Source organism: Esox lucius, chromosome 18 (genome assembly GCF_011004845.1).
Source record: "Esox lucius isolate fEsoLuc1 chromosome 18, fEsoLuc1.pri, whole genome shotgun sequence".
NCBI lineage: Eukaryota > Metazoa > Chordata > Actinopteri > Esociformes > Esocidae > Esox > Esox lucius.
In genome coordinates, this window is record NC_047586.1 from 19679907 (window position 1) to 19693182 (window position 13276).

General features: G+C 41.8%; 1 protein-coding gene across 1 annotated transcript in view; it reads left to right on the forward strand.

Moving 5' to 3' along the window:
• Window positions 1-509: 509 nt before the first annotated feature.
• LOC105007973 (putative GPI-anchored protein pfl2) overlaps window positions 510-13276 on the forward strand; it is a 38562-nt gene continuing 25795 nt past the window's right edge. The window contains exons 1-4 of the mRNA XM_034287970.1: window positions 510-582; window positions 802-1125; window positions 1777-2100; window positions 2221-2526. Coding sequence (XP_034143861.1) covers window positions 510-582; window positions 802-1125; window positions 1777-2100; window positions 2221-2526 — 1027 coding nt within the window. The remainder of the gene's footprint in view (window positions 583-801; window positions 1126-1776; window positions 2101-2220; window positions 2527-13276) is intronic.

Consider the following 13276-nt stretch of genomic DNA (forward strand, 5'->3'; position numbering starts at 1 on the left):
TTTTATAAAAGACAATGACTCTCAACTGCTGGTGAGCAGTAGAATTTGATATAAAATCTTACACAACTGAAGAAAGAACCATGATCATTTGTAGGAAGTGATGCTAGTACACAGGGTCGTAGCACAAGATCCTGGGCCCTATGCATAGACAGTCCTGATGCCCCCCCCCATTATTTTTTAAATAATAATAATAATAATAATCAGGCCTCTGTACACATGCTCCCTGCTGTCTTCACTCCCATCATCCTCAATCACATCTTCTCTATCATCTTTCTCTATGAAGGATACATTTGATATTAACCTCTTATCCTAATTGTAATGTTATATAATAAAATACATTAAGATATTAGTGTTACTTAACACATTTCAGTCAAAATGGCTAAACACGGTTTGTTTTAATATTGATATAAGCTCACTTTGTATCAAATCCTAAGAGGAGGCTGAGGGGTCTGTTGCTACTCCAGTCCCTGCTGTGACAGTTTCTGAAACTGAGGGCCATGTGTTTCACAATGTTAGCCCTGGTAATCAGTACCGGTTTTACCCCCAGTCCGACGCCCCTGCTAGTACAGATGGTGATTAGTGGTAAAACTCTGACATAGAGAGAGGGAGGATCATGGCTGACATCTACCATTATATTTTATGTTGCCTTGTGACTATTTTATGTCTTACTATTAGGTAAGACAGCAAAGACAAGCATTATATCCAGATTAACAACACTTGTGAAGAATATCAAGTTACGTTCTTAAAATATAATGTATTGTGTTTTACCATTGAAACATATTCTGATTATTCTCTTGTCAGGTGTCAGTGGAGACACTCGTTCTCTTTTCACCAGAGTGGGAGATACTGTAAGTCTGTCATGTACCAATGTGGTTTATCCAAACTGCTCCTCAACTACATGGACCTATCACAGAACTGGATCACAAAATGCTATTGAAGAGGTTGCACTTGGGAAGATTGAAACTAACTCAGAGAGAGCAGACAGACTGAAAGTGGGGTCTCACTGTTCTCTACATATTAGTGATGTCAGAGCTGAGGATGCTGGAAAGTACACCTGTCAACAATACCTTAGTAATGGATCACAACATGGAAGTGATGCTCTTGTTCATCTGTCTGTTCTAACCAGTGAGTATTACTGTTTAAATGGAAGCTTATATCTCACAGTGCACTGTGGAGTTTGTAATCATCTTCAATGTTACCACTAAATATAATGAATCATTTCCTCCATGTATGTTTTCTCTCTCAGACTCCTCTTCAACACTAGTAACATATATAAAGCCTGATAGACCAGTAACATTAAGGTGCTTTCTGTACACATCTGATGGATTTGCACATCATTTTATTCTGTTTTTAATTTCATTTTATGCAGCGTCCCAACTTTTAGGGAAACAGGGTCATATGAAGGCAAAATCAGTATGTCAATAGTTTTTCATATTTTTATAATAGACAATGACTCTCAACTTCTGGTGAGCAGTAGAATTTGATATAAAATCTTACACAACTAAAGATGAAACATGACCACTTTGAGGAAGTGATGCTAGTACAGATGGTGATTAGTGGTGAAACTCTGACAGAGAGAGAGAGGATCATGGCTGACATCTACCATTATATTTTATGTTGCCTTGTGACTATTGTATGTCTTACTATCAGGTAAGACAGCAAAGACAAGGATGATATCCAGATTAAGAACACTTTTGAAGAATATCAAGTAACGTTCTTGTAATATTATGTATTGTGTTTTACCATTGAAACTTATTCTGATTATTATCTTGTCAGGTGTCAGTGGAGACACTCGTTCTCTGTTCACCAGAGTGGGAGATACTGTAAGTCTGTCATGTACCAATGTGGTTTATCAAGACTGCTCCTCAACTACATGGAACCATCACATAAAAAGATTAGAGACTACTATTGAAGAGGTTGGACATGGGAAGATTAAAACTAACTCAGAGAGAGCAGACAGACTGAAAGTGGGGTCTGACTGTTCTCTACATGTTCGTGATGTCAGAGCTGAGGATGCTGGAATCTACAACTGTAAACAATACCTTAGTAATGGATCACAACATGGAGGTGATGCTCCTGTTCATCTGTCTGTTCTAACCAGTGAGTATTACTGTTTAAATTGAAGCTTATATTTCACAGTGCACCGTGGAGTTTGTAGTCGTCTTCAATGTGACCATTAATATACTGAATAAGTTCATCCATGTATGTTTTCTCTCTCAGACTCCTTGTCAACACCAGTGACAGATGTAAAGCCTGATAGACCAGTAACATTAAGGTGCTTTCTGTACACATATGAAGGATCTGGGATATGTTCCCGTGGTGTTACAGAACATGTTAGTCTCCTCTGGGTGGATGAGGCAGGTAATAAGCTGAAGAAAGACTCCAGACACCAGGTCACACAAACATCTGACTGTGACATCACTCTGACTCTGACTCTCCAGAAGGAGGACAACAACAGGAAGTGGATATGTCAGCTGACTATAAATGAAAAGGAGATCTCCATTGATTTCAACTTCATGGTCCCAGGTAATCATTGTATGATTTGTAAAGATATAGTACATCTTCCATGTGCAATCTGGATAAATACCTATCACCTGAAACTGTAGGAGAACCTTGGCCATGAACAGCCGATACCATTTTTAATGTATGGCCTTAAAAATGTACGGTGACTTCAAGATTATACTTCATATAAGGATTGTTCCATAAAAGTTTTCCATACATGTATGGTCGGAATTTGTCTTTCTAATAGCTTGAAAATTTGTTGAATCTTTTGATCTACCAAAGTCAAGACACTTGAATTCCTGGAATTCAGAAAGTTTTTAGGGTATGTTACCGGTCAAGATAACCAACATTATTCTGCAGTTGTTTTAGACTGGTAATGTAAAAGCGTGTAAAAACCATAAAATTAGGAATTAGAATACCATCCCTATCATAAAAAAGCCCCAAGATATTTACAGAAAGTTTTGTCTAGTGGTCTTGAGAATGAAGTGGATTTCCTGTAGATGTCCCAGACTATATTAAAGTAAACAACAGGGTTATTGTTATAGAGAATGAAGTGGATTTCCTGGCTATATTGTTCAGTGAATATTTTTGAAAACACATACATTTTAATTAATTGTCATTTTGTGTTACTTATTTGTAACATTTTACTTTTTTGCAGTAGAATGCAAATTGTCTGCCAGTATTTTCTGATAACATGCTGCATCCAAATTACAGTGTGCCAGAATCTGTTAGGCGTGTCAATGTGATTTTGTGACATTGGCGCAGTAAAGGCTTCTTTCTGGCAACTCGACCATGCAGGTCATTTCAGTTCAATCATTGCCGTATTGTGCTTCTTGAAACAACCACAATGTTTTTTTCCAGAGCAGCCTGTATTTCTCCTGAGGTTACCTGTGGGTTTTTCTTTGTATCCTGAACAATTCTTCTGGCAGTTTTGGCTGAAATCTTTCTTGGTTTACCTGACCATGGCGTGGTATCCAGAGATCCCGAAATGTTCCACTTCATAATAAGTGATTGACAGCGCTGACTAGCATTAGCATGGCTTTGGAGATCTTTTTACATCCTTTTACATCTTTATAAAGGTCCATTAGCTTATTGTTGTAGCTTTTGACAGTTGTTTTCTGCTCCCCATGGCTCAGTAATTACTCTGTTACTGTAGCTCTCATGTGGATGCACTGAGCAAACTCATTGACTCTTTATATATAGACATTATTTGCAATTTTAAAAGCCACAGGTGAGGGAAATTAACCTTTAATTGACATTTTCACCTGTGTGTGTCACCTTGTGTGTTTCTAACAGAGCCAAACATTCAAGGGTATGTAAACTTTTGATCACGTCAATTTGGGTGATTTCTGTTTTCATTATGATTTAAAAAGGAGCCATACAGCTATGTGATAATAAATGGCTTCATACGATCACTATCCTTGAATAAAAGACAGTTATATTGCATAATCAGTCATATTTTAAAAATAAATGCAAACATTTCACAATTTCTGCCAGGGTATATGTTGCGACCTAGAAGTGTTATTTTATAATTTCATAATATAATAAAATAGGAATATGGGTAGAGTTCTGTGGGGGAGGTCACAGTAATTTCATTGTAATTACATTTTATGGTTATTCTGGATATTGCTCTGATTTATGTTATTGAAAGGTAAAAGTTACGTTTTTTGATGAGGTCAGAAGCCCACGCGGTGGCGTGTGGAAGAGGAGAGCCAAGTTTGGTGAACGGAGGTGATAACGCTGTTGTTGAGGGATGTTGTGTTGCTTCGTGTGAAAGAATGATTCCAACAGAACTGGCAAAATAAAGTTGCAAAAGAAAAGACGGTGTCTGTTTTTAGGGTGCAACATAAACTTGGTGTTTCCGCCCAGTCGGAGTCCATCACGAACCAAGCAAGAGTAAGAGCTAGCTGCTAGTTACCTAGCTACCAACGTTGTTAATACTGCGGTGCTCCAGACGAAGCATTGAAGGTAAATGTCCTCTATTATGTCAAAAGTGCAACAGATGTCGTCTGCGTGGGAAACTCTTGTAGCTGAGATAGAAGAAAAGTTACTGACACTGACAGCACCAGATTTGAATTATACACTCACCTAAAGGATTATTAGGAACACCTGTTCAATTTCTCACGAATGCAATTATCTAATCAACCAATCACATGGCAGTTGCTTCAATGCATTTAGGGGTGTGGTCCTGGTCAAGAGAATCTCCTGAACTCCAAACTGAATGTCAGAATGGGAAAGAAAGGTGATTTAAGCAATGGTTGTTGGTGCCAATCTGCTCAGTTACTGGGATTTTCACCCATCCATTTCTAGGGTTTACAAAGAATGGTGTGAAAAGGGCAAAACATCCAGTATGCGGCAGTCCTGTGGGTGAAAATGCCTTGTTGATGCTAGGAATGGGCCGACTGATTCAAGCTGATAGAAGAGCAACTTTGACTGAAATAACCACTTGTTACAACCGAGGTATGCAGCAAAGCATTTGTGAAGACACAACACGCATAACCTTGAGGCGCATGGGCTACAACAGCAGAAGACCCCACCGGGTACCACTCATCTCCACTACAAATAGGAAAAAGAGGCTACAATTTGCACGAGCTCACCAAAATTGGACAGTTGAAGACTGGAAAAATTTTGCCTGGTCTGATGAGTTTCGATTTCTGTTGAGACATTCAGATGGTAGAGTCAGAATATGGCGTAAACAGAATGAGAACATGGATCCATCATGCCTTGTTACCACTGTGCAGGCTGGTGGTGGTGGTGTAATGGTGTGGGGGATGTTTTCTTGGCACACTTTAGGCCCCTTAGTGCCAATTGGTCATCGTTTAAATGCCACAGCCTACCTGAGCATTATTTTTGACCATGTCCATCCCTTTATGACCAGCATGTACCCATCCTCTGATGGCTACTTCCAGCAGGATAATGCACCATGTCACAAAGCTCGAATCATTTCAAATTGGTTTCTTGAACATGACAATGAGTTCACTGTACTGAAATGGCCCCCACAGTCACCAGATCTCAACCCAATAGAGCATCTTTGGGATGTGGTGGAACGGGAGCTTCGTGCCCTGGATGTGCATCCCACAAATCTCCATCAACTGCAAGATGCTATCCTATCAATATGGGCCAACATTTCTAAAGAATGCTTTCAGCACCTTGTTGAATCAATGCCACGTAGAATTAAGGCAGTTCTGAAGGCGAAAGGGGGTCAAACACAGTATTAGTATGGTGTTCCTAATAATCCTTTAGGTGAATATATATGCTGGGCACTCAGTCTAATGATGGATAAAAGTGAGAAAGACTTACCTCGTAAGCTGAGGAGGCAGATTCTCCAGTATCTAGATGGGGAAGATGTTATTTCACAAGAGGATGAAGGGATGTCTCTATTGCTGCATGTAAATGACAAAATTGAGGAAATCAAAGGGAAAAATTATGATAATGGCGTATCCCAGCCCCAACAGAGGGCGCAAGACCATCACCCGGTGGTTGAGAATGATATCGCACCCAGTAACCCAAATGAACAAGAAGGACATTTTTCCGTCCCGACTGCAACAGGAGCAGCTTCCCAAAATGTTTCTTTTGTCCATCCACTGTTCAGAAAGAGTTAAAAAGAATTGGACAAATTGGAGAACCAAATCAAAAGGAAAAATTAGCGTACACTAGTTTGGAAAGACAAATCCAAAGAGCACTGAAAAAAGGATATGATGAGGGAGAAGTCGTAGAAGCTGTCATTCAAGCTATAGCTCCAGGAACAAAACTGAAGAGTTACCTTGAAAGTAGAGTTGATCTGTCATTGCAAGCTCTCAGACAGATATTACGGACTCATTACATTGAGAAGGATGCTGCAGACTTGTACCACTCCCTCACCCGCGCTGTTCAAGATTCAAAAGAAACACCCATTCAGTTTTTACTGCGAGCCATGGATCTGAGACAACAAATTGTCTTTGCTTCAGATAGAGTTAAATCTGGTTTGGAGTACAGCGCAGAGCTAATCCAAAATAATTTCCTCCAAACCGTACTCACTGGACGCCATCCATGGAGACATAAAATAATACTTGCAAGATTGAAGATGAAGTCCTTTTGGAGAAAATGACAGCTGCATACACTCTGGAAACGGAAAGAAAGAATAAGTTGTCAACTTCATCAAAAGCAAAGATGATCAAGATTGCAGCGTTAAGTGAGGAAAGTGAGGAATGTGAAAAGGAAAGCTACTCACACAAACCAAACAATACGAATAGACACTGTGAGACGAACAAACGTGACACACTGATGGAAAAGGTGGACCAAGGTAATAAAGCTATATGTGAAGCTATTCAGAACCTCACCACTCAAATTGCTAGTCTCCACCAGACCTCTAAGTCTTCACCAACGAGAGTGAGTGAACAGTCAAACCAAAGATATCGACCACAGCCACAGACTGTAAATAGGAGACAGTGTCAGCAGTGTCAATTGTCCAATCCAGATGGAAGGTGTAGTCACTGTTATAAGTGTAGCAGTGCAGAACACTGGGCATCAGGTTGTAGAATGAGAAATACCTCAGCCAGTACAAACAAAATTGAAATCCTGATTCATCCTGCCGAAAACACAGACAACGCGCATCTGTTCAACTTAAGAGCACCACTCACTGGTAAACAACGACAAACAGCCAAGCTAGTAGGGAAGAGATGCCTAGTTCGAGCCTCACTAGGAGGAGTTGACACTCCAATACTGTGGGACACCGGTTCACAGGTGTCAATAGTGGGAACTGCTTGAGGAAGGAGCGTTGGAGCTTTCAGCTGCAAATGGAACAGACATTCTGTATGATGGATGGAGTGACAAACCTGTTGTGGTTCCAATCCTGGTTGCCAGCAGTGACATTGAAAGCCTGCATGCAAAGAACGTATAATGCAATCCCTAGACACCTCTACCAAGAAGTGAAAACTCACATACAGGACTTACTCAGCCGAGGCTGGATCCAGAAGTCTTGTTCTTCATATTCTTCACGTGTAGTATGCGTCAGGAAGAAAGATGGGGGTCTACGCTGGTGCATAGACTACAGATTGCTGAACGGGAAAACACAGCCAGATCATCATCCAATCCCGAGGATACAGGAGATCTTGGAAAACCTGGGGGGCAATTCCTGGTTCACGGTGTTGGACCAGGACAAGGCTTACCATCAGGGCTTTATGAGTGAGAAAAGCAGACTCTGCACCGCATTCATAACACCATGGGGACTGTATGAATGGGTGAGGATCCCGTTTGGGCTTACTAATGCGCCCGCAGCTTTTCAGCGCTACATGGAGGGATGCCTGGGAGATCTGAGCGTTGTTAGCAGATCTCACTGTGAACCTCGACGGCTGCATGGTCGTATCCCAAAAAACTGTAAAAAACCTTGGCGTTACCCTTGACCCTGACCTCTCCTTTGAAGAACATATAACATATGTCTCAAGAGTTGCTTATTTTCATCTTCGAAACATCGCAAAAATTAGAAACTTTCTATCAAAAACTGTTGCAGAAAAATTAATCCATTCTTTCGTTACTTCTAGATTAGATTACTGCAATGCTCTTCTCTCTGGTTATCCAGACAAATGAATAAATAAACTTCAATTAGTGCTGCACACAGCTGCTAGAATCCTAACTAGAACAAAAAAATTTGAACACATTACTCCTGTCCTGGCATCCTTACATTGGCTGCCTGTTAGGGTTAGGGCTGATTTTAAGGTTTTACTCTTAACCTATAAATCAATACATGGACTTGCTCCTACTTACCTTGCTGAAATGATCCAGCCATACATACCTACACGTAACCTTAGATCGCAAGATGCAGGCCTTTTAATTGTACCTAGAATTTCTAAACAAACAGTTGGTGGCAGGGCCTTTTCTCATAGAGCTCCACTCTTGTGGAATGATCTGCCAATTAAGGTTAGAAATGCAAACTCAGTGCAAACTTTCAAGTGTCTACTAAAAACTCATCTCTACAGCACGATTTATAATTAGGTGTAGCCTGGCCCAGGGGCGTGAAGGTGACCAGTAGGCTTGATACTGTCCACCCTTGCTGTCTTGCCAGGTGGGCTCTCGTCGCCACTGGGATGCCCTCCCTCCAATGCCTTTTGGGGGAAGAGTCACTGGCTTGTTTTTGACTCTCTGTTGCGCACTTGTGCAGTTGGGCTGTACGCTGCTAGCAATACTCGGCCCTCATTCAGGGGGGTTGCAGTTGGTGGGTGTCCCTTTGGTTGATGCCTGGCAATGTGGTTGGATTGATTTCCTGCCCGTTGGGCCCTGTCCGGGGCCTCCCCCGGGTAGGGCCACAGTGTCACCGGACCCCCCCGTCTCAGTTCCAAGGTGTTACGCTGCTATATTATTGTGCTGGGGGATATGAGGGATGTACTACTAACTTTTCTCAGTTTCCTCCAGTTTTACATTTTAGAAGGAGATGAGGTCCTGGTCCACACCTGGTTTGGGGGGCCCGTTGCTGTCCCTGTCCTTGTCCACCTGGTAATACTTCTGACCTAGTCTAAAATCAAATAGACTCTGGATTTAGCCCAGAGAAATGTATTTATTATTCCAATTGGACTCTTAATATCTCACCCGGCACAGCCAGAAGAGGACTGGTCACCCCTCTGAGCCTGGGTCCTCTCTAGGTTTCTTCCTAAAATTCGACCTTCTTAGGGAGTTTTTCCTAGCCACTGAAATTCAACACTACTGTTGTTTGCTCCTTTGGGTTTAAGGCAGGGTGTCTCTGTAAAGCACTTTGTGACAACTGCTGTTGTAAAAAGCGCTTTATAAATACATTTGATTGATTGATAGCCAAACCTCTTTATGAACTGTTAGCAAAGCCTAAGTCGGAACAGACACAAAGCCAAAAGAGAAAGAATGTGAGCCGTAGGTCTGCTCAGTTACCACTGTCCCATCCTGTCCAGTGGACAATGATTCATCAAGAAACACTGAACAGAATGGTAGATCATCTGACATATCTACCAGTGATGGCATATCCGGACTTGGAGAAACCCTTTGTACTTCACGTGGATGCATCAGAAGAGGGCTTAGGTGCAGTTTTGTACCAACGTCAAGAGGGTGTTCTTAGAGTCATTGCCTATGGCTCACGGACATTGTCACCGGCAGAAAATAATTACAAGCTACATTCTGGCAAAGTAGAATTCTTGGCACTAAAATGGGCCATCACAGAACGTTTTCGTGACTACCTGTTCCATGCACCTGACTTTGTTGTTAGAGACAATAATCCCTTGACCTATGTCACGAGGTCAGCAAAGCTCAATGCAGCAGGACACCGCTGGGTGGTGGAGCTGGCAGATTATAGGTTGAAGTACAGACCCGGAACAGCAAACAGAGACGCAGATTTCCTGTCATGAAGACAAAAGCCCATTGAAGAGATCATGCAAGAGTGTACAGAGGAATGCCCTCAGGAAGCTATTGAATGCATCGGTAAAGCTCTGGAAAGAGATCAAATCCAAGATGTTGATTGGATCTATGCTGTCACATGCAACATCGATGCACTGCCAGAGGGGTGTAACATCTCAGAGCCAATCCTGCCTCTTGCAGTGGAAGACATCAGAGTTGCCCAGAGCGCAGACTTAGCTATTAGCAGGGCTCTGGCTTTAAAGAAAACACATGCATTCCTGAAACATAAAGACAAGCAGGCAGAAAGTGAAGCAGTGAGACAACTTCTCAGAGAGTGGCCCCATCTGAAGATTGATGGAGATGGCATCGAATGGTGGCTCTCGCAAGAGAACAGTTCTTCTGGACGAAAAAAAGACAGGAAATGGAACACTATGTTAACCAAGTGTGTCGCAGCTAAAAAGGAAAAAACCTAACAGAATAATCAGGACACCTATCCAAAGCATTGAGACCTCTGCACCGTTTGAGATGATATCCATCGACTACTTACACCTGACATGCAGGGCCAAGCATGTCAGTCACCTCCACATCTTCTAATGGTAATATATTTAATATTAATTAAACACACATTTATTTTAGTCTAACATCAGAATTTCTGCTCCTGTGAATGCTTTTGTTATAAGTAAAAATAATACATCCTAGCATTTGGAAATCTATATACTATACACTACCATTTAAAGGTTTGGGTCACATAGAAATGTCCTTGTTGTCGGATGAAAAGCAAATTTACTGCATCAGCAATTGTGGGTTTGATTACAGGCTCATAATGGCCAGAAATAAAGAACTTTGATTTGAAACTCACCAGTCTATTATTGTTCTCAGGATTGAAAGCTATTCAATGTGAAAAATTGCCAAGAAACTGATCACGTATGTTGTGGAAATTTCTTATACAATGTATTCTGACTGTATAAAGTAGTGAGTCCCACTGTTAAGATAGGTACAGGAATGTGTGGGACCTGGTATTTGCATAGGGGACATCTATTGTCTGTCCAGATGGAGATCAGTGGGTTTTAGGACAGGATAGGAGAAGATACAACAGGGGGCAGTAAGGTCAGTTGGCCCCTTTGGGTAAACACTACAGTAAACATTATGGCAGGAAGGATAAGGTGAGGGAAGATAGCATTTGACTTGTGTGATAGAACAAAGGGAAAGGTGTTTGATTGACATGAAACAGATGGCAGCATCTTACCACACCCCTTTTTCCTATGTGATATATACGGTTGAATGAGCTACATTAGTTAGAGGCTCCTCAGACGATTATGTTTGCGTAAGCGGTTGACGCGTCTCTCATAATAGTCTCTGTGCTTAATAATTAATAAAACGGTTATGATGTACAAAGAGAACTTTGTCTCTGTGTCCCTTACTCCGAGTGTCGATACATGGAATTACCATCACACGTACAAAACTGTACTACTCCCTCCACAGAACAGCACAAACCGGCTTTAACCAGAATAGAAAGATTGGGAGGCCCCAGTGCACAACTTAGTAAGAGGACAAATACATTAGTGTCTAGTTTGAGAAACAGATGCCTCACAGGTCCTCATCTGGCAGCTCCACTAAACAATACCTGCAAAACACCAGTCTCAATGTCAACAGTGAAGTGGCAGCTCTGGGTTGCTGGCCTTATACGTGGAGTAGCAAAGACAAAGCCATATCTCAGAATTGCCACATTCAAAACTAAATTGCAATTGTTTACACTTTGTTGTACAGTTTTGTATAGTACAGCTAACAAACACAAACCTATTTATTTGCAAAATGTGGTCAAATTCCAAATTCCATGCCTATGCCCAGCTACATCTAACTTCACTAGGACAGCATGGGAATTTTGGCACCGCTTTCCCTCCTTGGGTAACAAAAGTTATATACAGTTGTGCTCAAAGGTTTGCATACCCTTGAAGAAATTATCATATATGTACCATTTGTAAAGAACACATGAGTGAACAGGCAAGAAACCTGTCTTTCATATTCAACTGTAGGTCACAACAGGATGGCACAATCATAAAACAAAATATGGCAACAAAGAAAAAAATGTACTGACACCTTTTCAAAAGTCGGCATACCCTTAGTTCTTAATATTGTATGTTGCCCTCTTTAGCATCAATGACAGCATGCACTCTTTTGTAATAGTTGTCTTTGAGCCTCCCCCCCGTGTGGCTTTATGAAATTAAGGTCAGGAGACTGATGGCCACTTCAGAACCTTCACCTTTTTCTGCTGTAACCACTAGAGCAGGGGTGTCAAACCGGTTCCACGGAGGGCCGAGTGTCTGCAGGTCTTTGGGTTTTCCTTTAAATTGGTTCCCAGGTCAGACCTGAACAACCAGGTGGGGGTAGAAATTAACCAATTAGTGAACTCATTAATCAATCAGGTACAAGGTGAGAGCGAAAACCTGCAGACACTCGGCCCTCCGTGGAACCGGTTTGACACCTGTGAACTAGAGGGTCAGTTTTGACTGAACATTATTGTTCTACCTTACCTTGGTATCAAGAAACCCCCGAATTATCCACTTCTTAATAAGTGATTGAATAGTACTGAGTGGAATTTGCAAGGCTTTTGATATCTTTTTACATTATTTTACATATTTATAAACTTCCATTACCTTGTTATGCAGATCTTTGGAAATTTTTTGGGCGTTCCCCATGGCTCAGTATCAACTCTGCTCAGTTCATCCACGTGAGAGCTAACAAACTCATAGACTATTTATACACAGACATTAATTGCAATTTAAAAGTCTTCAGGTGTGGGAAATTCACCTTTAAATGCAATTTTCACGTGTGTGTGTCACCTTGTGTGTCTGTAACAAGGCCAAACATTCAAGGGTATGTAAACTTTTGATCAGGACCATTTGAGTGATTTCTGTTATCATTATGATTTAAAAAGGACGATGTGGTATCTATCCTTAAATAAAATAACTTAAATTAAGGATGGAACGGGAGATTGACAGACGGATCGGTGCAGCTTCTGCAGTAATGCGGTCGATGTATCGGTCTGTCGAGGTGAAGAAAGAGCTGAGCCGCAAGGCAAAGCTTTCGATTTACCGGTCAATCTACGTCCATACTCTCACCTATGGTCATGAGCTTTGGGTCATGCCCAAAAGCACAAGATCCCGGATACAGGCGGCTGAATGAGCTTTCTCCGAAGGGTGGCTGGGCAATCCCTTAGAGATAGGGTGAGAAGCTCGGTCACCCGGGAGGAGCTCAGAGTAGAGCCGCTGTTCTTCCACATTGAGAGTGGTCAGCAGAGGTGGCTTGGGCATCTGTTCCGGATGCCTCCTGGACGCCTTCCCGGGAAGGTGTTCTGGGCCCGTCCCACCGGGAGGAGACCCCGGGGAAGACCTAGGACACGCTGGAGGGACTATGTCTCCCGGCTGGCCTGGGAACGCCTCAG